Raw genomic sequence first — 27,902 nt, 5'->3', positions numbered from 1 at the left:
TTCATTAGGAACTCTGGACTAAAAAAAAAGCTCCTTTGCCACAATAGAGAATACAAGTTTCTCGAAGAAAATGCAATATTCATAATATGAACAGATTCATGTGTGAGAAACTGATTCTGTTCAGCACCACACGCAAACAAGCAATGCTCTCACCGCTCATCACCTCGGCGGTTCAGCATTTCTGAACACTGTCTACAGTAATATGAGATTACACTGAATTGAAACACAGTCCCCACAAAGTGTTTGCCTTGGAGAAGGTCTGGCAGGGTTTTCAGGAGGCTTTTGAGAAAGGAAAGCGAACTGGAAGGGAGAAGCTGTTCCGTGTCACTGTGCCTAGGGTAAAGGAAGTGAGAGGGGCACCCCAGGAGCACGAGGCTGAGGAGGGCGAGCGGCAGAGGTGGGTGCAATGCAGGGACCTCTGGCTGCTGCTGTCCCCTGCATCCCAAGATTGCAGAGTGACACTTGCTGCTCACAGGCACCCATGCAGGCTGTTGACCTTGAGAGGGGCCCGGGGATCCCTGTGGGATAAACGAGGGCAGGGAGCAAACACGAGGCACGTAGGATGCTGCACAACCCAGCAGCCATAGCGCAGGCTCATGCGTGACAGCCTGAGCAGCAACAAAAGCGCTGCTGGAAGGATACGCAGCAAAGGAATCTGTGTGACCCAGTTTCTCGGGTTTGGGTTTTTATTTTTTTGCTTTTTACGTGCCAGCAAACACCTCGCACTTTCTTAAAATCCTCCGGCTAAGGCACCAATGCGTGTGCACAACACCCAAAGGCCTTGCTGTGAGCAAGCAAACCTAGAGCTACCATCGGCATGTGCACGGGGAGCCCTTCCGCATGGTGCCCCCGTGGAGCCCTGTCCTTCCTCCAAGGCTCTGCTTCAGCAAAACTCCTCAGGGGATAGGTGACTTCTGAGGCAAACGGGCCACAAAACAGCGCCCTGTGTCCTCAGCATGGGTGTCCTCACCTGCGAGCAGAGCGATGGCCACGTTGGCTTGTTGACCATCTCCGTAGAAAGGGCAGATAAGGAGTTGCAGGGTGAGACAGGAGCTTGCGACGGGTCAGATACTTCCCTGCAATTTCCTCATGGCAGGAGCGGGTGCATGTGGCTGGCAGCCGCGAGCCAGAACCATGGACAGCTCGGGAAGGCTCTGGGCGCTCGAAGGGAGCAGAAGAGCTGCTGCAGAGCTCCTGCGAGCCGGAGAGCACCGCTGCAACCGCTGACAGGCAGCGCTGCTGCAGTGACTAACGGGCAGCACCGCTGCAACCGCTGACGGGCAGCTCCTCTGCAGTGACTAACGGGCAGCACTGCTGCAACCGCTGACGGGCAGCTCCTCTGCAGTGACTAACGGGCAGCACCGCTGCGCAGGGCGCTGCTCCAGCTGAGGACGCAGTGCCGGAGCAGGAGGCACAGGACACACTGCAGGCTGCAGCGCAGCCCCGCGCAGGGCACTGAACCTCCTGGGCACTCACAGGGCTGCCAGGACCTCAGGCCCCAATGCACGGGCCGGGGCCACCACAGAGCCACGCGACAGGAGCCTCAGTCACCCTGTAATCTGATCGCTCGCTTGCTTTGTGTCAACACTCAGCATAAGACCTGAGGAATCCAAACAGAGGAACAGGAGGAGACGATACCACCACTGACAAAGCAGTAAATTAGCTGTATAGGAGAAGGCAAGCAAGAAAGACTGAAAGCAACATTCCCCCCAAGTCTTGGCAGGTTTATTCTAGCCTGTCGGGGAGAAGCACAGGATATCCCTGATGAGCAGCTCTGATCTCTGCTCAGATACAGATTTTAAGTATCACCCCTTCCACACACAAATTACATCAGCATGTTTTATTCTGGATTGTCAAAAGACGAAATTCACATTTTATATTCCAACAGTCAGCGGACCTTCCTTCCCACTGATCTTCTAATTAATTCACTGCTTGATTTTAGCTCGGATTTTAGAATCACTCTAAAGAAAGAACAAGCTCCTGCATTTTGATTTACATCAGCAGATGATACTTTCCTGTTTCCAAACGTTGCTGCTTCACCAGAAACCGTGGTGTGGATTTAATGCATAGAAGACTAACTGGAAATCCTTCCCGAAACCAATTAAGCAGAGCCACCGGTGACCTAGGAAAGCCGGGTCACTGCTGGCCCTGCTCTGTGCAAACAGCACAGATGTTACAGCGAGACGAAGCAGCAGCAATTCCTTTATCCAGGCTCTTCTGCTTGGACACACTGAAAGCAGCTTCCAGGCATGGCAGGAAGGCTGAGAGCAGCGAGTTCACAGCGGGAATCTTCCCGACCGCTGTGTCGGCTGGTGCAAGTCAGCCTGGTCCCAAAGGCTCTGATGCAAAAGTGCATGGTCACCAGCTGAGCATCTGTTCCCCTATGGATATAGCAAAAGATTTAATCTAATCAGACAACAGTCTTGTAGGTTACAAGGTCAGCCTGTAACTCTGACCAACAGCAAGCTCCCAACAAAGCAATCTAAGCAAACACCCCTTGCAAGGCTGCTTTGGAGGATCCTGTCTCCTGTAGGCCTGTGGCTGGGAGACATCAAACTGGGCTCCAGGTTTTGATGTATGGATTCCTGCAGTCAGCTCTGCAGCCTCTGTAAGGTAATATATAGTGCTTTATATATGCTATAAGGTGCTATAAGGCTATAGTGGCACTGGGTGTCCCCAGGGACTTTGTCACTGCAGGCTTTGGATAGTTGATTCTATGATTTTAGTGGCCAGTTTTTCAGTCACCTACACTTACATTTTAAAAATCAAATTAGGACTGGATAGGCTTGGGTATGTGCTTTATGGAGGGACAGAGAATACACATATTTAGGTTTAAGCAGTGTCCTTACAGGAAGTGATAGTATCACTAAGCTTCAGTCTAAGCACTAGTCTAAGTGCTTCAGTCTAAGCACTAAATGCTTCAGTCACCAGTTTCCCTAAATCCAATTTTGCAGGTTTTCTGTTAAAATTTTGTAATGCAAATAACTGACATGAGCACAAGAGAGATGAAGAATTTCCCAAACAGCTGGGGGAATTACCCTCAACGTGGGCAGTTGGGCTGGCAGCTGCGGGGGGCTGCCTGACCAGAGAGTCACAAGCCACAGACAGAGTATAAATCATTTGGGCTTTGGGAAACACCTGAGGATGCTCAAACATTCGGGCCCGGCTGCATAACGGACTCGGTTGAACGGGTGATTATCCTTTCAGCACAAACACGTTTCTCCGTTGCACTGAGAGGTCACTTCAGGCAACACGACCGCCTTCCCTGCCACGTATCCCAGCTATGCTGCGTCGCAACGTGATGTTTGCTGCTTCCTGAAGGGTAAGAGGAGCCTCGGGACACCCTAAAGACCTCTGCAATGAGGATAACGTCTATGTGTAAGGGATGAGGCACAGAGTGAAGGAGAGCTCTGAAACCAGCACTGCCCGAGGCAGAGGTGCATGTCCGTGAGCAGGAATTCGCAGGCAAAGCAGTGCACAAGGTGAGACTGGATATTCTTGGTGTCTGCAGAGCCACGGGAGAAACCCACAGTCAGGCCAGGGGGGCACTCGGAGATTTGCCTGAAAGGCTTTTACGGGTAATAAGCGCTGTGCTATTTTCGTGCCCGCAGACATCATAGCTGTGCTCATTTCCTTCAGCAGGGGTTTCAGACAGTGTCCTGCTGCACAACCCTGAAATCAGGAGCCTTCAAAAAACCTCCTCTTTGTACTGAATTTCAAGTGGCCTAAAAATTGCAGGGGAAGGAGGGCATTTTTCTTTGAACTCCATCTGTCATTTGGTTTGAACCTTACCACTGGAACGAAGCAGGCGAGGCAGTTGGCTTGCTGAAACACTACCATCCTTTTGGATTTTTGTGCTGTTGGAGAAACAGGAAAAGATTTGACTTTCGGCAAAGTCACACAACTCAGCAGCCCAGGATGCTGTCTGAGATGAGGAGGCCCTCGTGACGGCTGCCCTAGGGCATAAACTTCCAGTGAAAGGAGACAGAAGCTGGAAAGGCCGCGAGGCGGAATTAGAGAGGTTCCGACAGGACATGGAGAGCTCATGCCCATTTTAAGATTCTGGCCCTTCCACAACTGCCTAAGAGACACAGGTTTGCACCTTCACAGCGCTTTTCACCCTCCCTTTACAGACTACAACAGTTCACAGCCTTCTACCTTCTCCTTCTAAATAACCTCCAAATGTTGAATCTAACTATTAGATCCCTGAAGCGCTCCTGCTAGGAACAACCTGTCAAGGCAGAGCCGTCCTGCTTAACCAGCACCCAGGGGACTGGCCGGGGGACATCAGCACTAAAGAAGCTGCCTGGCTCCTCACCCACAGCTACTCTGAGTTTGCATCCACCGACTGCAACTAAATACAGAGCCACGATGATGACAACTGGATGCATCTGGAAGGTCTGGGTTACAGCTCTGCTCACGCTGCCGCCGGACGCGCCACCAACAGCCCGGGGCTCTCCCCACAGCCAGCTCTCCAGCCCGCGACACCCAGCACATCCGCAGGGCTCCGAATCCCGGGGGCAGCGAGCGGAGCCTGTCCTGCCAGGCTGTTCTGGCTGCTGCGTACTGTAAATAATTCATGTCACTGCAAACAGCATCATGAATTTCCATCAGCTGCTGTCTGGGCCCCAACCATGCCAGGGCATACATCATTGCTGGGAACCGTGGCTTTGAATTTGCTTCAGTTTTGATTCAAGCATCAGTCACTTCCCGCTGGTGCTTTATCACCAGGCTTCAAGCCAGCAGACTGGCTTGCCTGCAAGGCTGCTCTACATGGGAACCACTACTTCAATTTCTGCTTTAACTGGGCTATGCAGTTCACCAAAGGAAGGCAGGTCTTGGGACAGCAGCCTAACTGAGGTAAGGAAATTGTAGAGCCATCCTGGCTTTGACTTGGAGTAAATTGCTACATCTGTCAAATTCATAACCTGCTAGCAGCTCCAATGCAGAAACCTGATTGAATGGAGTCCATCCACTGCCTTTCCCGGGTTTGGCACCGAGTCCTGAAAGGACACAGAGTTCCATCTCCTTCTAAACACGAACTGGGTCCATGGGGCCTCAGTCCAAGCGGATAAAACACCTATCAGTGACCCAGTTGTAGAAAATTATTACATAACACGGCTGCCTTTTGCTGAGCGTGTAAAAGACTGCGGTGAATTATGGCCCCAGGGTGGGAACAAGGTGGTTTTGGAGGCACTGCAGGTGGTCGAGTGCGTTCAACAGCAAGGAAAAGCTTGCAGTGCTCGTGTGTTATTAATGCCCTGCGTAAGCAGCACCGCGCCCCAGGTGGGCAACAGATGAAGAACGGGGCTCAGCCGGGGACGCGGGAGCCGCGTGATCCGCTGCACGCGGATGCAGGGACCGTGCCAGGCTCCCCCAAGAGAGGTTTGCAGCGCCGGCCAGGAGGAAGGATGGGGGAAGCAAAGCGCCTCTTTCTCCCATCCCATGTGAGCCGCGCGGGCTGCAGTAATGGGATCAAGGCTGCAGCAATGGGGGACAGGACCGCACGGCTGCCAAACAGGCTACTGCTTTTTATTATCTCCTGACAGCAAAACCCAGGGCCGTACCGCATTGCACAGAGAGAACACATTAGGGACGGATTTGTTTAACACACTTCTAATATGGAAATAAGCTATTAAGAGAACATAATACTCCACAAGCCTTGGTAAATGTGCACTTGTGGCAGAAATGCAAGCAGTGCCAGGAAAATTGATGCTACGACTTGTTTCCTGTTCTCCACTGAGAAATCATTTGCAGTTTTTACGATACATGATGACACAAACCTAATTTGTAATAGCAACAAATATAATTCTTGAGATATTAAATGCCCAGATTTTGCAATTAACATCCTTGAATTTCAATCACAGCAGAGACCCAGAAGTTACTAGGTCCAGGACTCATTTCTTACACCACATACCTCACTAGCTCCTCTCTTCACTTACAGCCCAAAACATTCCATGAGCGCAGGAATCACTTGGAAACCACTCCCAGTCTGACCCCACGTGGACAAATACCATTGTGTGTCCTCTTATGAGAAAGTGGGATGAAAATGAGTAAAACCTGGGAATCGGAAAGTGTTCAGAGCCTCCTCAGAGTGCACATCCCCAAGAGACTGCTCGCAGCTACAGAAACTGCTTTCCCCATCCCATCTGTAATTCAGGGACCTGAAATCCTGGAGAGTTTCTCCTCTGCTATCTACACCTCTGCATCAGGCCCCTGGGGCACATCAGGGTAAAGGTACCCACTGCTCACAGGGATGACACCACTAGGGCAGTATTTTCTCATTTATTTTGTTCCTTCCAATACAAAGCAGCAGCAGGTAATGAGCAGACACCATAACTATATGGCCAACACCTCTCCAGAGACTCCCCCACCATCCATCATCCCATATGTGGGAATCTCTCATCTCAAGCTACTCAGACAAACCTGATCTGAGCAGGAGCCTGTTTCCCTCCTCCTCGCTGCTCTAGTGTTGCACAACAAGCAACACTCAGCTGGGCCTCCGGATCTTAACAGTCTGTGGGGAATCCCACGTAGTCTGCAATGCCACGGAAGCAGGCAGCGATGCTGAACACACGCCAGAGCCATCTGCTCGCTCTGCCGGCGCTTCTCTTTCCTTGTGTTGCTCTGGAAACAAGGGGTTAATGTGCTGAACCACTTTCCTAAAACCACTAAAGTCAGCAGGGTGGCATTACCACCTTCTCCTCCACTTCCAGCAGAGCTGATGCCAAGGCTTCCCGCAAAATAAGGCGAAGGCTGCGACAAGCTGAAATGAGGCACAGCCCGTTACCGTACATTTATTAGCAGGAGCCAAGCACAGTGTAAACCAGCCAGATCTCAAGAGATGCGGTCAGGTGGCTGTCGCATGATTTGCCCTTACACAACGAGAGGAAAACAGGTAGCACCGGGTGTATCCAACACGGTGTGGCACAGATTTGCTATCTCTGCCCCTCTGCGGCGCGGGCTGCGGGCGCTCAGACCTGTCCGTGCACACAGGGACATCCACGGAATAACGTGCCTGGTCATGAGGCCTTGGCCAAGTGGGATCTGCTCCAGGGTTAATTATCATCTGCAAAGTAAAAGGGAAGGGGGGGCACATGCCAGGAGGTGCCAGGGGATGCCAGGTGATCCCAGCTCCTTCCTTGCTGCCACCATCAGGGAGCTGCTGTCATAGGCAAAGGAGCTGCTGCCCTAGGCGAAGGACCAGCACAGCACCCGGCAGCAGCAGGAGGCAGCTGGAGAGGGTGCTGAGTGTCTCCTCTGCGGTCCCCACCACGGTCCCCAGCATCCCCGTGGCCTTTGGCAAGCCTGCAACTGCCAAGCATGAAGCTTGGGCTCTGAGATCTGCTCTCAAACATCTGAACAACAGCCCTGAAATTAAGCTGAATGAAAGAAATGGGGTGGTAAATTAATGCTTTGGTGAAAATCCTGCAAGGAAGGAGTTTGGGGGGGAATCCAGCACAGGGAGACAGTCATTAGGCAGGACATCAGGCAGGAACCTCAGGCAGGAAGATGTGATCAAAGGGACACTCCTCCCTTTGACAGGTTTTTTTATGTAAAAATAGATCAGTGAAACATGGAGCCCGTGTGCGTGGAAAGTGCCCACATGTCACCGTGTGCATGGAAAGTGCACACGTGCCAGCCTCACAGGCTGCACAGGTGAGCTTTATGTCACAGCTGCCTATGCTCCCCATCCCTAGTAGCCATTCTGGGCTTGCTCACGTTCATATTCCTTAACATCTGGAGACTAAAAGGAAGCTAACGGCAAAGCAAATACAAAGAGAAAAGCCATAAACCCACACAGCCATAATGGAATTGTACTTCTCTATTTTAAAGAAACACGCAATTCAGCTATTATCAGTTAGATGGGTATTGAAAGAACCACGGAGAGAGGCCGAGCCCGCTGCTCTCAGCTCACTGCACACACTACTGAAAAGACAATATCTGACCAAAGAAAATTGTCTCTGCTGGCATGTGATTTTATCTCCTCTTCTTACCCAGAAGCAGATGGACTGTAAAGAGCCCAGGGACTAAGCACGAAGGGTTTATTTTGCAGCAGACATTCAGCTAACGGGAAGCGGGTGCTCCCGTGAGCAGGATGAGGGGCTGCTCTGTGGCTGCTCCAACGGAGCCGGGTCCTGTTCCCCTAAGCGCCCTGCCAACGCACGGTGCTCCTGCCCATCCGCAACAATAAATCAGCAGAGAAACCACACAAGGAAAAAGAAATGCTCTGAAAATTAAACCAACCATTTTGTTGTAAAACTGGAACAGGCAGGGCTCACTGTGAACCAGAAGAGCATTTCCTGAGACAACCTGCCCAGAAATGGGATAAGAATTTCCCATGGGAGCCCAAATTGCTGTCCAGGGTATAGAACATCCCACACCCACCGCCTCCCAACCAGGGCTCTGCTTCGGAGCCCCTGCACAAGCGGACAGGGGAGTCATGGAATCACAGAATGGTTGGAAATTGTTTATCCTTTTCCGCAAGATCTCACCCCACCTCCAGATACAACACGTATTGTACAACATTTTTGCTAAGCCAGCTATATTTCCTCAAGAAAAAAACAAACAAACAAAAAAACCCAACAACAACAAAAAAAAACAACAACAACAAAACAAAAGAGCAGACAATTCAACCTCCTCTTGGCCTTTCAGTTCACAGGCTTTTCTTCTCAACAGTATTAGTTTAAAAGCTCCCGATAATTTATTGATCCCCTGTGAAATCTCTAAGCAGACCAAAGCCGATTCCTGGGCGGGTGCCAAACCTTTCCCATCACGCAGCTTCTCTTGGAGACTCGGCGCTGCCGCTGCCTCCTCCTAACCTGCTGCAAATGGTGCCTGTGTTTCCCTGTAGCATAAAGCTGTCCTGCAGGAGTTACAAGCGGGAGTCGGGAGCAGGCAGAAAACACAACAGCTTTACATGGCCAGGCCCTCGGCCTGCCACATTTCACTGCACCGCGTTGGATCGGAAAGGCTGGTGCCTGGAAATCCACAGACACGTGCGGCCCCCGAGGAACCTCCGCTCACTCATCACGAGGGGCATGGGCTGGGCACACGTTATCTGCAAGTTCTCAGCAGACAGCTCAGCCACGAGGATGCAATTCGCTCTTTGGGAATAAGGACAAGCAAAGTTCTGTATCAAAGGTCCACACGAATTCCCACACGCTCGCACGTAGCAATGGCCAGACTGCATCTTCCAGTGGCTGCTGCCCAGGCACTTGCTTTGTCTGGGCTATAAATGAACAAAAAGTCATTACACAAAGGGAGACTCTTAGCAGCAGCATGGAGCACACAGGAGTACTGGAGGGTTCCTGGCACTGGCTGGATGTCATCTTGATACCAACAAAATAGAAGGTAACATTCATAAAAAGGGAAGAGATATTGAAAGGTAATATTTGTGTCCTAACCACTATCAGTTTTACAGCATCAGGGAGCACAGGATACAGGGAGATGAATTACAAGTACTAAGCTCAAGCAAACTGCAGTTTTTCTCTTTAAAACTCCTCCACCATTGAACCCCAGCCTGGCCGGAAAACTTGAACAGCCCCTCCAAGCTGTGCTCAACGGTTCCCTGTATGCCTGGATACTGCACATAGTGGCAGCAAGGGGAATCCGTGGGAGCCACAGCTAGACCCACGTTGCAGCCGAGTGCCTCAGACAGACTCGACAATCTGCCACTCCTTGAATACATTATCTGCTTAGAAAGAACATAAGATGATGCTATTCTCCAAGAAAATCGCTCTTCCCAAAGCACCCAGGAATGCGCAGGGCAGCGCAGCCAGACCTCAGCTGTGCCAGCACAGCCTCTGTAAGGCAGAGGAGCATCCCTACGGTAGGGTAGGAGGGTACCAGGGTAGGGGCATCCCTACGGCAGGGTGATCGCAGCTCCGGGTACCCAACACCGGGAAAGACTCTCTGGAGTGGAACAGTTCCTGCGCAAATACTGATGTGTCTTGTCCAAGCCAGATTTAGCAGCAAACCTCTGTTATATACAGAAAGAGGTTATTTTTGCAGAATGCTGCTGCTATCCAAGATGTAGATGGGGGAACAAAAAAAAAAAAAAAAAAAAAAAAAAAAAAAAGGGAGATGTATTTATATGTGTAGTGTAAAACTCTCTCACATTTGAAGTGGGGGAATTCTGGGGGGCTCGACAAACCACAGATGGCTCCTTTCTCTGGGAGAGGAAAAGCAGAACTGGACTAAGGTCTCAGACCCCCCAAGCCTCTGTTTCTAATGCTTTTCTGTGGCCTGGAACAGTCCCTTGGGATCCCACATTGTTGTCTTCCCTACAGCAAAACTCACAAACTGCATATGAAATGTCTAATGACAAGGTTGGAAAAACAAAATATCTGCTTCTTGTCTAACAGGCCAGGGCTTAGGCTGGATAGGAGCTGCTGGCCCCGCTCCAGTGTGCGTATAACGAGTATAAAGGGAATTCTGCCTGAATAAAGAGCTGCAGAAGGAACTCCAAGGGGAACTCTCCGTGTATGAGAACATTAAAGAAGGTCAGATGTTGGGTAAATACTCAATTACGAAAGAAGGGCAGGTAATTAGGAAGGCTAATCCTGTGCTGAAACGGTCAAGGATGGTGCACGCATAAACATACACACATAAACACACACACACAGCACCTCCTTCCTCCACACAGAAGGAGCCCGAATGAGTTCTTGCAAGAGTGGTTCAGCTTTCAGAAGACCTGGGTGAAACGTGGCCACTCCCCAGATCCCTACGACAATGAAAACAAAAACACAGGGACTGCGATTCTTACACACTATGGCAATGGATTAGTATAGGTGTGCACGTATGACTTTGCATCTCTTAAAATAAGGATTTGTGACAATTACTGCAACCCAAAAACCTCTGAGCGATCAAGCAGGCCTTTCTCTGGCCCTTGATCTACCCTCAAAATAGGTTCATGGTGAAAAACATTACTGAAAGAAAAACAAAACAACAGATCAAATCTTATTCTGCTGCAGGGCCTGGAATAATACTACAGTGGGTAGCTGGCACACGCCACAGACGTACTATAAGGATCGAGTGCCTTATCCAGTGTTATATAAAACCTACTAGAAGCACCAAGCCTGGCTGCTTTGTACCTATTTGCCCTGCCCTCTCATCTGCTGCAGCACTGCCAGCTCTAACAACTGACACGTCTGCATGGAGAGACTCTAAAAATAACCAGCGCAGGGGAAGAGAAGGATGGAGAAATCGCTTCTCAAGCCTGGCCAAGAGCCTGCGTAGCAGCTTCCAGGGAACACTTGGTTATGACCCGCTCAGCCAGCCACCCTGTGCTCCCTGACATTTGGTGAAAATCCATCTTCAGAAATTTAACATGGTCTAAATACACACACATACACAGAGTGATCATTTCAGTCTAAGGACAGGTAGGAGCACGAATCAGCCTAAAAAAGCCTCTGACACCAGACAAAATCTAGCTGCCATTAACCAATACAGGGCATCTCCCTGCCATCAGGTCACATTTACACAGCTGCTAATTCAGCAGCAAGAATCCAATCCCCAGTCCATTTAGACAGAAAAGTCTCTTATACGAGCTGTAAAACTGGATTAAAAAACCCTTGCATGTTGTCCTTTGCTTTGCCAGGACAGACACGTCTGCTCACCCTGATGCTAAATCACATTCCTGTATGCAAGCTGTCTCTGCTGCTCTGTTATCACATCTGGGTCAAGTCCATGGTCTGCTGGCAAGAACATCCATCCCCACCCCCCATTCCCAGTCAGCAAACAGTACGTTCCAGATCCCGAAAAAGAGGTGCTGCGTAACGGCAAAAAGCTTCCCATAAAACTCTAGGAGAAGTGATAAAAGCACTATAATTAGTCTGTTTAGATTAATGACCCCAGCACATACATCACATTTTGCTAAGTCACAGAGCTAAGTGTATATGGTACGTGCGAACAACCGGTAAGCTGACATAACACTGATTTCAGCTGCCTCACACTATGACACTCACATTGGCTTCAGGTTACTGCAGAGAGACAGACAGACAGACAGGGCAAGAATCAGTTAAGCACGAGAATTCACTTAAGCTGCCATATTTCTCACCCCAGTGCTCCTCTTGCTCCTGATGGAGCAATGCAGTACAGCGAGCAGCTCCACGCGGTTACATCGAAAACCAGAGGTAACACCAGGCCACTTAGGAGAGAAAGAGCAGGAAAAAACAAATTTATGTCCTCCCCATTTACCAGAGGTTTTCCCTGACTCCCTGTGTTATTCGCCCCCCACAAAAGCACTCAGAGCTATGCAGGGGTAGCAGAGGTTAGGCAGCCTGTAGCTCTTTCATATAATTACCAGTTGTCATCTCATCGGAAGGACAGCGCAGAAAGGCTCCCGCTGTGTCACACGTACAATTAACTTGTTTTTTCCTAGCAAGGGCACTGCACGAGAAAGGCAGTTCAGGGGCTTCTCTTTCTAGTCCATCACATAACCCAAAGCTGTGTTCTCAGGCCAAAACGGGGCAAGGTCTGATTGTTTTTGCCTTAGACTCAGCCCTTCAACATGACTTACACGATACATCAGGCACCATCGCTACTCTTGCAGCTCATCACGTCTGTGTCGTCATTTCTGGGGCCCCTTAAAATCCCTGTGAGCCTTGAGCCCATCGGGGCTCAGCAGTGGCTCTCTGGAAGATCACACCGTGTTGTAGAGCTCATGACTAATACAAGTCTCTTAAGAAACCTGTACATATTAAAGAGGGTGTTAATTAATCACCCCTTCTTTCTCCTGCATGAATGTTATGTAACCACTTCGGCAAGAGGGCTCCTGAGCTTTAAGCATAAGCTGGTACTTCTCCTTTGACTTGAGTGGAAGCACTACAGGCCCAATTCCAACCTCAGAGCGGCATCAGTCAGGTTTTCATTACAGCTCCGATGGTTACTCCAGCACTACAGTAATGCAGAACAGAGGCAGATTCTTGAAGGACAGATCTAAGGGAATAAAAATCCTAAACAGAATTTGCTCAACTAATGACATACTGAAAGAAACAGTGACTTTTTTTCCAGATGCTTTTCCACTAGGTCATAAGATCCTTTGTTTTCCTTTGTTTGCATTTCTAGCGCGCTCGGAAGCGTCAGGGGATAGACAGGTTCTCCCCATCGTTCTCTTTCATGCCAACAAAAGAAGAGAATGAAGCTTCAGGGGTTTTCAGCTGCAAAGACCACAGCTAGTCAGCCTAAGATGAAACGTCCTCGGCTGCTGTTTGAAGAGATCAGTGAAATCCTACAGCAAGGACAGAGACGTGGAGGAGAGTTAAACAAATGCTCTATCTGCATTTAAAAGTTTTGATTCACTTGCACGGGCATTTTGGTCCAGGTTTGGCCAAACCCAATGCAAATTCTACATAAGATCAGAATCGTATCTTCCTTTGCTGCCACAGGCACCACCACATCTACTCTTTCTGAAAAGACACAAGCCTGAGCAAGGGGCAATGCTTTGCTCTTCATCCCGAACAAGAAATTAAAGCAGGAACATGACAGCCTGTCTGTAAGCACTTTGTGGAGTTTACAAACCACCCTTGTCATCAGCAGAACCCAAAAGCTCCTCAGAAAGACACGGACAATACGCACAGCAGTCGCACGCGTGCTCGGCCACTGCTCATTAGTCTGCTGCATTCAGCATTTGGGAGCAACTTGACAATCTCCTTCCAGGCAGCGCTTCCACCCGTCCCCTTTTTGTGCTCGCTGTGTCTCCCCCATCAGCAATTCTGCTGACCGCCTCGTAGCTGATCTGGAAGTGTCAGGGCCGATCGCTGTCACCATCTGTCCCATACTTTTAAAATCAAAGTCAAACATAGTGAGCCGGTCCCAGGAAGGGAACCTTATTCTCTTCCAGTCTAACCCAATGATTCTGACGCTGATTAATTCCTCTTACATATATTTTTAGCTCTGTTCTCACTGTAGCCCTGCTAAAGATTTTCCTCTAAATAATTAGTCGGCAACCTCACTCTGCTTCTCTGAATGGTACTTGTAGCAAATATATTGGGCTTTAATCCAGTCCTTTCCGGATCCTCCCAAAGCCAACGGACGTCCAAAACCACTGCAAACTGATATGGGCTTTTGCAACTTAATAGTCATCTCCATTTGCCTGAGGCAAGATTATTTTATGGGACTGAAACCCAAAGAGCCTCTTGGTTCCAGCTGCTAAAGAATGGAAAATAAAATAAATTAGAAAGCTGGAAGCTTTTCTGTATCCTGCCTGGTGAATGACCAGCATTGCAGGGCTGCTTCTAGGCACTTGGTTAAGCTCAGTTCACCAACACTCACACCAGGCACGGAAATGGAAAAACGAAGAGAAAAAAAAAAAAAAAAAGAGGCACTTTTTCTGGCTGCTTCGGCATTGTATATTAAGTCTGTTTTTATCAGGATACAATGAGATGCCACAAGTCAGACTCTACCTTCTAAAAATACCCTCTCTTTGATTTAGGAAGAGGAGGAGAAGGGGAAACTGCTCAGAAGAAAAAGCTATTTAAAAAGACAATAAGGGTCATGAGAGTGATGGGTAACTTGGCCAATTTCCTGACAGAGAGAGATATGACATTTTCATATAATACTTGCTATTGTGCTGACTAATACATCACTGCAACACAATGTCAAAATATGTTGACACACCTTAAAGTAGTGAATAGGAAACTGTTGATTTTATTGTTAATCCTCCTACTAGGAGCATAGATACGAGCATTCTCCTCTGTATCATTTTACATGAAGGTGTTTTAATGTGAATCCAACCCATGTCAACCCAAAGAAGACTCTCCACATGCCAAACTCTGTGGTGTAACACACAGCTCCTGCCCATCCCAGCTCCTGGGGATGCCAGACTGAAAGATTTAGGGGCAGAAGGGAGCATGACAGCAGTCATGGCAAAGTCTGCTATCCCTGCAAGACAGACAGCACAGAAATCCCACCTACGGCCTCAAAGCAAGGCTGCAAGTCGCAAAGGAGGAAGAAGAGACTGAAATGTGAGCAGAAAATAGACATAAAGGAAAACAGCAGCAACATGTTTAGGACGCTTTTCATTAAGTGTTAACAGCTGCACAGACACCACAAAATTATTCGGGGTCTTCGGTCTCAGGCTGCCCACATTACTTTCTTAGTTGAATCCCGTGGACTTTAAGGACAACCTGCACGCTTGGGTGAGCCAGCAGAAAATTCACACTATGTTTTCCTTTCCCTCAGTTATTTTGATTACACTGATTGCTCTCTGCTGCAAGAGCAGAGCTCTCAGGGATCCAGGAAGGGTGCACAAAGCTCCTTGTGCTTGAACATCTTTTCTGCACCTGGGTTATTTTAAAAGATCATACTTAACTGCAAACGGTAGATGGAGGATACCTGTACCAAAAGGCTTCGTTTACACATTTTCTTTACATACAGACATTACATATCTGTAGCATGTCACCAGTCTCATTTCTAGCAGTGATTTAGGTGGATTTTAGACATCCTTGGTATAGCAAAAGAGCAATTTTAACTTTTTTTTTCCAAAAAGATATGACTCCTATCTTTACACTTGTGTTTATTTTATTTACATATTTGAATGTTTGAAGCCAAACGAAGGAATGTATGGCTTGAGTCAGACTGCTCCCAGCGCTATTAGAGCTTCCAGTCTATCAGAAATCTCTGCCAAGTAACAGGCAGTGTTTGCTTCTAGACCAACTAGGTTGTCAGAATATTTTGTCTCATCGTTTAGTCTGCCTTATCTCAAAGTGGTGACTCACAGCTCCCTTGAACATATAACTGTGGAACATCTTGATCTGGGTGGTAATTTCCCTCCTGACAACTGCCCGTGCCCCAGCTCGGCGCCACACGGAGGATGTGCACGAGGTTCCACCTATTCCCAGCTCCTGCAAGGAACAGTCCAGCAGAGCCCTAAATCTGCTAAAATGTTTACAACTACCCTTAGCAGCTTCTTCTACTCCTTAGGTCTTCTTACAGATAATAAAACAGAATCAAACAATAAATTAACCTCCCTTCTGGAAAAGCCCTATGGCAGTGAACAGAAATGATACATTTTTACTCTGTTTGTAGAATTCAGTAATGAATTGCATTTCAGCTGCAGAATTCCATAGTGCGGTTAAAGCATTTGGCGTCTGTCATTTTTGCATCCCTTGTGCTTTCACAATAGTTTTTAGAGAATCCTGCTAAAAGGGATAATAGATGCCACCATATCATATGGGACTTCTTGAAAAGAAATATATATATATTAATGCTTAAATTCAACAATTCACTGCCTTATGCACTCAGCTTGAACCTTCTACTCAACTCTGCTCCTCTTCAGCGGACCAGATCAGTACTTTTATCTTCATACATACAGACTGAACAACCTGCACTGGGATCCAAGCACTGCCTACATGGTTGGTGCAGCTGAAGCCCATTTTTTCACCCCTTTGCCTTTATCACTGGTGCAAACTCTGCTCCTAGCCAGCCATGGGCAGCAGTGCCCGACTGGACTTGGGCATGGCCAGAGCTGTTGTGCTTGGCTCTCAGTGCTCGTCTTTCAGTGCTCTTATAGAAGAGATTTGTGCCCTCCCTTGAGGACCCCAACATCTTTATGGTATTACCTTAGATTGGCCAATTTGCAGCACTAGTAATCTAGCTTCTTACTGTACTTACCAGCATCAGGCACTGTCAAATTACTGGCAAAAGATTCAAAATTCCTGGCTGTACTAAGGCGCACCAGCAAGCGAATGCCCTTTGCAGCTAAGTGGGGCACATCCCTGGCTAGCTCTGTCACCTCTGCCTCCATCAGCTACAGCTCGGCCCTGGCACACGCAAGGCAGGGCACAGAGAACTGCCAGGGGGCTGTAAAGGTCCTTTTTGATCAGAGATTTCCACAGTGCTGCCAAATCCTTTTCTCTTATCCAGCTACCTTGAACTCAGACTTTCAAATTAATTTCACAGCTCATATTGGCAAGAATTCTCTACTGCAAGCAAAAATAAACCAACACATTTAAAGTCTTCTCAGCCGAACTATGGGCTATTCTTAACTCAGGTATCCTTGCACCAGCATCTTCTCTCTCCTCCCTGCCACTGTGGTGAACAGTATTGTAAAAAGCAGCAACAAAGTAGAGAATAATGCAGCCTCCTAAGTCATACAGGAGAGGTCAGGAAGGTTTGCTAAAATACTGGCATCTTGGTGCCTCAAGGGCTGTAATAAAAACAGAGCAAAGTCGCCCTCACACGAAGAGTGGCACAGAATGAGCATCTCCCCTGAGAGGAAATAGGACCTGGGTGCAAAGGAGCTCCCAAACCCTTGTAAGGGCCACAGGGAGAGGTCAGAACCCCTTTCCAGACACCTGTGTGACTATTTAGTGTCTAGAAATGGAGCTAGGCACTGCGAGCATTAGTACAGCAAGATGAAGTGTGTCTTCTAGAAGCAGCAGTTAGTGCATCCTCACACACCTCAGCATTCCTACTAGCAACAGGAAAGGAAAAAAAATAAAGGATCCCAGCAGCACTGCTGCCTACGACCCCAAGACGCTGCTTTTGTAACAAACATCTGCTGAGTGAGAGCCAAGGCTGCACGAATCCAAGCCTCCATTTCAGATCTCTTAGCATGTGGCAGACTCTGAATATTCATTACGTATTAAAAGCTTTGGAAGTGTAAATTCATCCCACAATCAAGGGAACTGATTTATTCGCACAGTTGAGTCACACTCATTTGCAGCCTCTGACCTAAATCTACTAATCCAGCTCTAAAAATCTGGTGGGTTTTATTTTGATTTTGATAATACTGATTGAGCAGAGATGAATATTTAAGAACTGTGCGTGGCATTTCCTTGAAGCAGGAGCTGACACACGGCTCAGCACCATGTAATCCCGACTTCCTTGCTCCGAGATGCTGAGAGAATTTGGTACGTTGTGACCCATTTAACGGAGATTTCTCAAAAATCTTCGCAGGAATCAAATCGGCTCTTTAATAACTGCCTCTGAAATGCCAAGCAGGAAACATCACGGAAATGGCACCTAAAGGGAACAACAGCTCCCTCATTAATAAGAGAAACCACAACAGCCAGTTCCAGCAGTGGGGAAAATTGCTCTAGTGAGAACAATGTGTTACTGGATCTGAGAGCTCCTGAGTTTCCTCCTAGGGCCAAAGCAATTTTTTCATCTCTCCTGTACTTGGAAAATAAAAACCTACTTTTAAGAATGACGGAGGCTTTTTGAGACATTGACGGTTGAATTATATAAGCATCTAATAGAGCAATCAGCTTGGGAATTTATATTTAAATTGCAATCAATCAAAATGTAATCTTCTGATAGCTTCTGCCCTCCTCCTATCTGATGTCCTATGACATTCCCTGTGTTCGCAACTGATGTCACAAATAGTCCCACAAGCTCCTGAAAGAGGACTGACTTTTTGAAAGGTTAGTTAAAATCTGTTCCTGTGCTGTATTGCCATCACAGTCTAATTACTCTGGGCACTGAGCACATACTTCTGGTCTTAAAATCGATCTTCACTCCAGGTTGGCAGTTTACTCTTAGAAATCACTTATTGCATATGGGTGCTGTTAAGGCACATGCATATTCATCTCGTGCAAACACCAGCCCTTTCAGGGGTAGGTTTGCAAAGAACCTTCTTCTCCTTCTGCTTAATTTGTCAGAGACACCACAGCTGGAGATGCCGATGGCACACAGCAGTATTGACAACAGATCCTCCAAGTTAAGCAAGTGCAGTGACTAACAGTTTTGACTGGTTGCAAGAGCAGGAGAGAAAACAGAAAACAACAAAAAGAAAAAAAAAAAGAGAGAAATTCAGAGTTGAAATAGGATTTTGTTAACTAGAGAAATACCTCCCACGACTGCCACACTGGCTGTCCAAGACACGGTGTGTTCATGTGACATATGCTCTTCTAATACTGCATGTTTAAAGTAGCTAAAGTAGCTAAAGTGAGAAAAGGGAAAGGTACCAGCTCTATTAGATCAGATCACAGGGACACCTTCAAAGGGCTCCAAACATCCTCCTCTGGAGTCTCACTTCTTTATATAGGATCTCCAAAGCAACAGGTCAGTTCTGTACCTTTGCATCTGCAGAAAGTGCTCCAGAAGATGCCCAGTGTGGTGTCCTCGGGGGGTTTCATCCACAGGGGACTCCAAAGGAAGTGAACACAGGTCTCCCTGCAGGTATCCTGCACCATACAGACATCTACAAGATGAACCAGGTTTTCATATCTCATCACAGAGCAATGTAAAGGCAGAAGGGAAAAAAAACAGGCCCAATGCATCACAGCTACTACTCATGGCAGCCCATCCATCTGCACACAGACGTATTTGAGATTTCTCTTCACACTCCTTCCCCTAAATAGACACTACAGTAATTTCCTCCTATGCGAGGAGAGTCTGCACTCCTACTCTTTTCACCCTACACTGTAAATCTAGAGAAACACTGCCACAAAATAGTGCAACATCTTCTAAAACGTGCCATCAATGACAAGCACTGAATTAGGGGCAGTGCTGCTGAACAGAACATATTGCTAAAGAGCTAGTGGCATTAATAAAGAGAAGAAGAAATCAACAGCCAGTTGTGGCAAGCCCAGAGGTAATTCATAGCCACATTATACCACCAACTGAGCTCAGTCAAGCAGGCTTTCCACCTGAAATGTTGGGTAAATTATTCCTGTTTATAACCACTCAGACCAACTCCTCTAAAGCACTATTTTCTTCCAAAAAAAGGCAATAATTTGCTATACCACAACTAGCACTAAGTGACCACGCTCGCTTACATTACCCAGAGCCACCTCATCACAAAACACATGCAAGCACGAGTCCCAAACTAAAGCTCTCCCTGAAGAAGGAAGGAGTAAATAGGGAGAATAGTCTAGCTAGAACATAGTGCATTATTTTAAATAGCCTTCAGCAATAATAGGAGGTCCAGACAAGGCTGGAGAGCCGAGTTGTAGAATGAAAGCAGTGATTCATGGTCCCTTAACTCATGCTGTGTGCCCTGAGGCAGCACTGATGTCAATGTGTTAAATGTCCCCACTGCCCATGCCCTGCAGCTCCTCCTCACAAGCACAATGTGTACCCGGTCAGGAGCCGAGAGCAGTAATTTGGCCCAGCACGTGCCAAAGCAGAAAGGCTCCAAAGTGACCACCCCAAAGGAATGGCTCCTATGGAAGATTCAGAAGCTCTACCAGCTGCCCCACCTGCTTGGAGAGGAGCACCAGCCAGAAGTGCCAAGGGGTTGTCCCTGCAAACCATGTTCGATGAGTTTTTGGAAATGTATTGAGAAATCATGCAGAAAAGCAACCTCTTATTGAGAATTTTCTTCTACAGTATTACAAGAAAAACAGGATAAGCAAAATTACATGAGTCTGCATATAAAAGAAAACCAACCCATGCCCTGTACTTCTGGCTAAGCAATCCACAAATATTTTACCTTTTCCTGAGGTCATTTGGGCAATTGCCTATAATAAAAAACAAATGATCTGCATATCCGCCAGCATTTGCACAAGGCTATCAGCTTGATACATGCCAGATTCACGGCACAGTCTTTGCAGTTGTGCCATTTGAAAGACACCATGAGCTTGGTTAGAGCCACTCTTCCAATCTGGCTGACAGATACCCCCAAATCCTGTCGTTTAACAGGAAAGTCAGTTGTCAAGTTGACTAGCAGAACAGATGCGCGTCGCAGATTGCTGATAAAGACGGTGATCTGTCACCACAGCAATGGAGCTGTCAGGTAGGGATGTTCACCTGAATTCGCCTCCTGCAAGTGCCACACTGACTTGTTATAGTTTGGTACAGTATTGGGGCAGGTACGAATGGCATGTGAGAAGGGGAATAGAAAAACACAATGCTTAAAATGGCCTAAGTTTTTTTCCAATTAATTAAAAATAGTGGCTCTTTGTGCTGTCTCTCTTGCCTTTTTATTTATTTTTTTAATCCTGTCTGAAAGGGAACAAACAGGCAACTCTCACCCCAGGCTGTGGAAACAATAGCCAAAGAAACAAATACTCATGAGGGAATGCTACGGTTCTTGTGTTCTTTCTTATGTCTTGCTGTTGGAAGCCATTCCAGCTTTCTGTACAGATTTACAAACAAACAACAACCCCAAAAACACTTTCCACCATAAAGATTTTTTTTTTTAAACGACAGGAGTGGACACAGAAGTTTGGGGTTGTGAAATGAGTTGCCAAAGTCTACAGAGCCCATCTGTGGCAGTCAGGATGCTCCGATTTGGAACATCTCAGTCTCTAGTGGCTTTTTACAATGAAAGTAGTGGCAAAGTTCCTGCTGTCAGGAATGCAAAAAAAAATGCTTCAGACTGAACACCCAGCGCAGTGCCTGGGCTCAGCACAGCCCCTCCATCTACCTCTGAAGTGTGGGGACCTCTGTCACTGGACGGGACTGGCCCTCAATTCCCTGAGCACAACTCTGCTTTGTTCAGAGTGGGTCTGTCAGATTCGCAGCTGGATTCCAGGCACAACTGGAGCTGGCGGTGCCTGGATCTGGAAGAAAGCACAGGGTTGTATGTCGATGGAGGCTGCATAAAGCCTGAAACAGCACCGTAGAAAAATCACACTCCTGTAAAATACATTTTTATGCAAGACAAAGCCGCTTGGCTCCTGTTGCCACACATCATCCTCACAACCCTGAAGGGTCAAACGGGCTGGCCCAGCAAGCCAACGGGGGGCACATGGATGAGCCTCTCAGTGAGCCCATATACCTTAGGTAGAAAGGAACTAAGATGTATTACAGGGTGCTTCGTTTACACTCACAGTGCTGCTGTATGTCGCTGTACTAGTGACTGTGCCTGATGCTTCCCGTCATCTTTCATTTTCTTAATCACACCTTGCTCCGAGTTAACTGTTTTCAGTGCATGGAGGGGTATTTATTCAACAGCACATCCAGGTATCTAGGTCTGAGATCACACACGCCTCCCAAAGCATTGCACACTTTAAGAATGGTTAAAATTGATTTCTAGCTCTTGAGCAGACAGCGTGATTTAGTTTGGTTGACTTCAAGTAAAAATCCAGGATTATGAAATGCTTGTGAATGCTTAGCATTAGTAGGAGATAAAATTAACATGAAACAAAACTGCCAATTGCACAGAGAGTAACAAAATCCTATTTACTTATCTAAACATTATGAGGCAATTGATTTTGTATCCACTTTCTTGCTATAAAAGTGCTGTTGCACAATATCAGTGAATTGTGCTAAACTCATGGTAACAATGCAATTTAGAAACAAGGAGTAATTACTGTATATCCAAAAATACAGTAAGCACTAGCTTGTCTCCTGCTTCCAAGATTTACCCGTCCTTGCAGCAGTTTTGCATAACTTGCTTCTGAGCTTAATCATATTAGAGGAAGAAAATCAGTATGCGCTAGAAATCCAAAATCTTCCCCAGGATTTGCAGGAGCAAATTTCTGGAGAACATGCAGGCATGTCACAGCCAAAGAATACCAATTTTACAACTTAACAGCATGGAGAATTGGGCGTGGGGGAGAAAAAAAAAAAAGGAGAAAAATGCACACAGGAGATTTCCAGTCCTGCTGGCAGCCGAACACGTTAACTTCACTAATCACCTTCAAGGCTATACAGAACAGATCAAGTATTGTCTTCTATTCCTGATGCATATACTGTTTTCCTTTACTTTTGTATTTAATTGTAAGACAACACAAAACCACTCCAGCTAAACTAAAAGCAATCTCTGAAGCAGTTCAGAAACACAGGTCATTTAAACAGGAACAGCAAAAACTGATACTAAAATGGTTTGCCTTTCCTTTAGCCCCGAAGAAGAACTCACTCCTGATCACTGGTTTGTATCCCAAAATACAGCAAAACCCAACCCCTAGCCTTACACATAACCTCTTCCCAGAGCTTCCACCACAGAAACGCCTCTTACATAAGAGAAAAAGGGCTTCGCTCTTCATTTAACAGTGCTACAGAAAACGTTCAATTCACAGTGAGTAACAAGCCTGTTTTATGTCAGGTGTTTGGAAATATCTGCTTCATTTCAGGATATACCAAGAGGCTATTTTAAATATACTGCACTGCTAGTTTGTTCTAAATTAGGAAGGCTACAGCAACTGTACCTTGACTAATCCACAATCTCCTAAGTATCCCACCGTACCATTTCAGAACTGCATTTTTTCCAAGTCATTCTAAACGATATGAAATAAGTGGGTCATTAGCAAATTGGTTTTAAGGAATATAAACGTGCAGCAGCCTTGCTGTTTCCCAGAGCACACTGTTACGTAGCAATGCTCTTTGCAGCCTCATTACATCCAGGCAATTTTATTTGTTCTTATAGCAATTATTTCCAGGGAAATTAGAGAGAAAAGAGAGGCCATAACTCTTTTGTGCCTCTATCCTGAGGATGGCATATCATTTGACATGACTGTTTGTGTTGTCAGGGCTGTTTATAAATGCAGCAGCCCCCATATACTATTCAGGCAGTGCACAAGGATAATGCCTTCATTACAGCCCGGGATGTGGAAAATCATCAAATGGAAGCAACTAAAAATCCAACAGTTTCTTTTAGTCAGAAAGTTTTGATTGTTCACACAAAATGTGGGCGCTAATTTTCAGCAACTTCTGTACTACAAAAATGACAAAATTGACTTCAAGTCTTCGCTCATAAGAATGATTTGGCTATAGGGAAAGGGAAACTGCCTCAAGCTGATGAGTATTTGTTGATCCTACCATGACAAAGAGCTCTGACTAAGCACCTGTATGATCAGTAGCCTTCTAAAAGGTGATTACATCTCCCAAGAAGTAGTAGTCAACCTGTTTAGTATATTTTACATGTTGCTGAAAATGGAACATAGCGTTTAAAAAGGCTCTGGCATAATGAAACAGGAACTGGCACCACGAAACACACGTTCACACAGTTGCTGCCAGCACAGGGCACGTCGCTCCAAGACACACGGGTTGCAAGTGCAACTATCTTCCCAGGGAAAGGGAACCAGCTGGTGAGCGACTTCAGCATTTCCCATCACAGCATGAAGTGCTTCTTTAGCTACGTGCCACCCAGCCACGTCACTTAAGAAACAGGCCCTTGTCCTCCACGTTTCCCCACAAAGAACAGCCAACAATGGGAAAGAGCAGCCCGAGCCAGTCCGGAAACGTCTCTCTGGCAGCTCCTGTTGTCAGCAGAGGTGAAGAGGCACCTTGGAAGGATAAAGTTGATGCTGGGGACCTGCTGCAGGCTCTGGGGGTTTGCCTGCTCATCAGTGACAAGAGAGAAAGATTCAGACATGCCAGATAAGCACCTGCAGCCAGGCAGGTGAGAGGGATCGCCACCCATGCTGCTTTGGGAACACCAAAGTGTTTAGAAATAGGACAAACTCCACAAGTACCACTCAGAGAGCAGCAGGGCTCACACTGCCTGCTCTGCTGAGTCTTTGGGTACCAAGGTAGGAGTCCACCGAGTGAAATCTGCAAGTCCCCAATAGACAAGATGACGATTCCAAGCTCTTTAGCAGGTAAAGAGTTGGTCTAACATAAAAAAAAAAAAAAACACAACAAAATTCTACAGCATAATGGCAAACTCGCTAGAAGTGTTTCTACAGCTAAAGCAAATGACCTTAACAGCTGCTCCGAGACAGCCGCTATCCTGTGCTATGGGACCTCGGTGACTGTGCAGCAGCAAGAGGATTTTGGTGTGCAGGAGAAAGGCAGGTGACAACGGGGTGCAATGGTGATGATGGGGTCTTAAAAAAGAGCAAAGCAGTCACCTCACTAGAAACCAAAGCCCACTACAGCAGCAGGAAGAACAACAACAAAAGGATCAGATATATTCATTTTTATTATTTTTGAATCTGCAGGTGAGGGTTGTTTTGCTCAGACAGAAAGCTGTTGCCTTGCTGCAATATTTTGCCTTTGGGCAGTTTTCAGACGGTTGCTAACATTTCAGGAATGATAAACTTCATCACAATGACCGCATATGCGCACAAACACACCAAGAAAGAAGGAAATGGAAAAGAAATCAGAAAGGACCAGACGCACGACACAACTGAAGCAAAGTCGGTATTTATAGACTCCAAACTTTGGATGGCTCTGGCTGCAGGAAGATAGACAAGAGGTCAAAGGCTGTGGGCATCAAGCTGGCACGAGTGCATTGACAAATACTCTCTCATCTCATAAACGTGACCCAGGGCTACTGCGAATGAGCAGCAAATTATTCAGGCCACAATGCTGCAAAACAGATCTATTCTGCAGCCAGGTGAGCAATATAAACAGAAGGGGCAAAAAAATTGCACATAAGGGTCAATCAGTCTTCCGTCAATGCCAAGGAAAAGATTTCTCTTGAAGGTAAAGGGAGTTGAGTTGGATTAGGACCAGAAAGCATTGCCTGCTTTAATGTACAGTTGGTTTTCAATGAAATAAAATATGTTCTAACATGAAAATACCTTGTTCCAACACTGCTGGCTACAACGGAAGAAAGGCTGAATTTCTCATCACCGCTCATTGCCTGGTACTTGCCGGGTAGCCAAGTCCCTCTTGAAACCTAGACACCTACCACAGGACACAGAGCTGACTCTTCTATTGCCATCGTTACTGAGGCTCCCTCCTCTCTCCCCATGGAATTTCACCAATCCTCCCCAGGGCTGAGGGAAACCCACCGATTTGCCTCCAAGAAATGCACGAGCACAAAGCAACCCTGATGCAAACACCCTCTGTGAGTTTACACAAAATTATACAACCTACCAAGAGACAAATAAAAACAGAAATTGATAAAGCTCTGTTATTACTCATTTCTCCTCCTTGCTGGTTAAAGCAAGTAACTCATGCTGCTCATTAAGAAAATGCTTAACAGACCTGTGAGTATCTGCAAGCAATAAGCCTTCTGCCTCCCGGTCTTCTGACTTCATTCACAAGCTGTGTTTCATTATCAGTGGTAAGCCAAAAATGAGTAATTTGCTCTGACAATTACTGTGAATTTAGCCTGGTGCTGCTGCCTCCTCGGCACCCTTCTATGAACCATCTCCTTACAAAACCCCCATGTTAATTTATTTTATTGCATTGTATGAAGCCTGAACTTTTAACCCTCAGATCACCCATCCTTGCCCAGACCCATCAACTGCTGTGGCATTTTGCGACACATCCAACAGTTAAGTGCAATATCCTGAGAGGTGTTCCCGGGAAAGCGAGTGCTTCAGTCGGTCGGAGCTACAGCCCTTTTGAGGCCGTTTAAGGGAGCTGCTTCACACCAAATGCCCGTCACGGCCCCCACGGCCATCGGCCGGAGCCCCGCTCCCATTGAGCCCCACGCCGGGGACCCGCAGCGGCTCCAGCGCCCATTTACGCTGTGTCACAGAGGGGCTGGACAGGCTCCTCGCTCCCCACGGATCGCGCGGGCGCCTGGCTATGCACACAGAATGGTGCCGGTGGGAAACGCGGCTGCCCCTGGCGCCTGACAACACCGCCACGCACCCCAGCCCACTGAGGACACGGGCCTCAGCCGACAACACTGCCACGCAGCCCTACCCCGCTGAGGACACGGGCCTCGGCCACGGCGGAAACACCCCGTGGAAAATCCCAAAGCAACCATAGGAGCTGGGGGGAACCGGACATGGAGGGGCGTGCCGGGAGCTGGAGCAGCGTGGGGAACCCGAGGGAAATGAGGGGTGCCGGGGGGGTCTGGGGGTCCAGGCTGCCTGGGGGGAGGGAAATCGGAGCCACCTCGGGGGCTCCGGGTGGACCCCAAGTGAAAGGGGGTCTGGGCTAAGTGGGATTCAGGGGGCCCCAGGGGAAATATGGTGCCAGGGCCAATTTAGGGAGGTCCAAAGGGTGCCGGGGAAAGGTGGGGGTCAGGACCACCTTGGGGGGCTCTGGGATGCCCTGATGGGGGATGAGGGCTGCCCTGGGGGTCAACCTGGGGTATTCCCAAGGAAAGGGGGGATCGAGGCCACCTTGGGGGCCTCCGCGGGCCATGAGCGGGAGGTCGGGACCACCCGGGGGGGCTGCGGGGCCCCTGGAGCGGCCGAGGGAAAGGGAAGGGGGTCCAAGGGATGCGGGTCCATGGGAAGGGAATCCAGGGGATGCGGATCCAGGGGATGCGGGTCCAGGGGAAGGGCTCCGCGCCGCGTCCCCGCGGCAGGTGTCGCCAGGAGCGGGAGGCGCCGCTCACCTCCTCGCCCTGGCCGAACTGCAGCCCCAGCGCCACGAAGTGCTCCACGCGGATGAAGCCGTCCGCGTCCTCGTCGCACACGTCGAAGACCTCCTTGAGCCTCCGCAGGAAGCGCAGCAGGCTGCCCGGCTCCATGGCGGCGTCAGCGCGGGGCCGGCGCCGCGGCCGCCGCGGCCATGATCGCCCGCGCCTTCCTCAGCGGGTGCGTGACATCAGCGTGGGGGGGGAGAACAATGGGGCAGAGCGGCGGGCGGGGCCGCCGCCAGGGGGCGCCGCCGCGAGGGGAGGGACGGGATGGGGGGACACGGGTGGGGGGACGCGGGTGGGTAACGGGAAGGAGGGTCCCTGACAGTGATGGTGCTCGAGGGGGACGTGGCGGCCAGCGGGAGATGCGAGTGCACAGGCAGACACGGGGGCCTGTTGCTAGTTGCTCTGGGGCAGAGAAAGGAATGGCGCAGGGATGGCGCAGGCAGCGAGGGGACGCTGCGGCCTGGCCCCCATCCTGCCACCCCGGCACGAGCGGGTCCTCCTCCCCAGCACGCCAGACAAAACACGGGTGACACCACAGCCCCTCTTGAGAAGGACCGTCCCCCAAGGGCCTGGCTAAGGGGAGGAGGGCAGAGCTGAAGGTGACAGGGGAGTAGGACAAGCGTGTGGGTGTCCCGGTGTTGAGCTGAGGGATGTTGGGGGCTGGTTGGTGAAGGCGGCCACCTAAAATGGCACTGAAAGGCTCCAGCATGCAGACCACGTCCGTCCATTTGCTTCTGGTAATGAGAGGCCAGGTTGATCCTTGGCAGCCCTGAAATTCCCCTAATTA

The 27,902-nt window shown here is 48.3% G+C and overlaps 1 protein-coding gene across 1 annotated transcript in view; it reads right to left on the bottom strand.

Annotated features, from left to right (window-relative positions):
• Positions 1 to 27,220, bottom strand: part of RAB11FIP4 (RAB11 family interacting protein 4) — a 76,619-nt gene extending 49,399 nt beyond the window's left edge. The window contains exon 1 of the mRNA XM_026046792.1: positions 27,086 to 27,220. Within this exon, the coding sequence (XP_025902577.1) occupies positions 27,086 to 27,220 (135 nt within the window). The remainder of the gene's footprint in view (positions 1 to 27,085) is intronic.
• Between the last annotated feature and the right edge of the window lie 682 nt (positions 27,221 to 27,902).

This window comes from Nothoprocta perdicaria, unplaced genomic scaffold (assembly GCF_003342845.1).
Source record: "Nothoprocta perdicaria isolate Ctin4 unplaced genomic scaffold, notPer1 scaffold_46, whole genome shotgun sequence".
Classification (NCBI taxonomy): Eukaryota; Metazoa; Chordata; class Aves; order Tinamiformes; family Tinamidae; genus Nothoprocta; species Nothoprocta perdicaria.
This window is presented reverse-complemented; position numbering and strand designations above follow the sequence as displayed.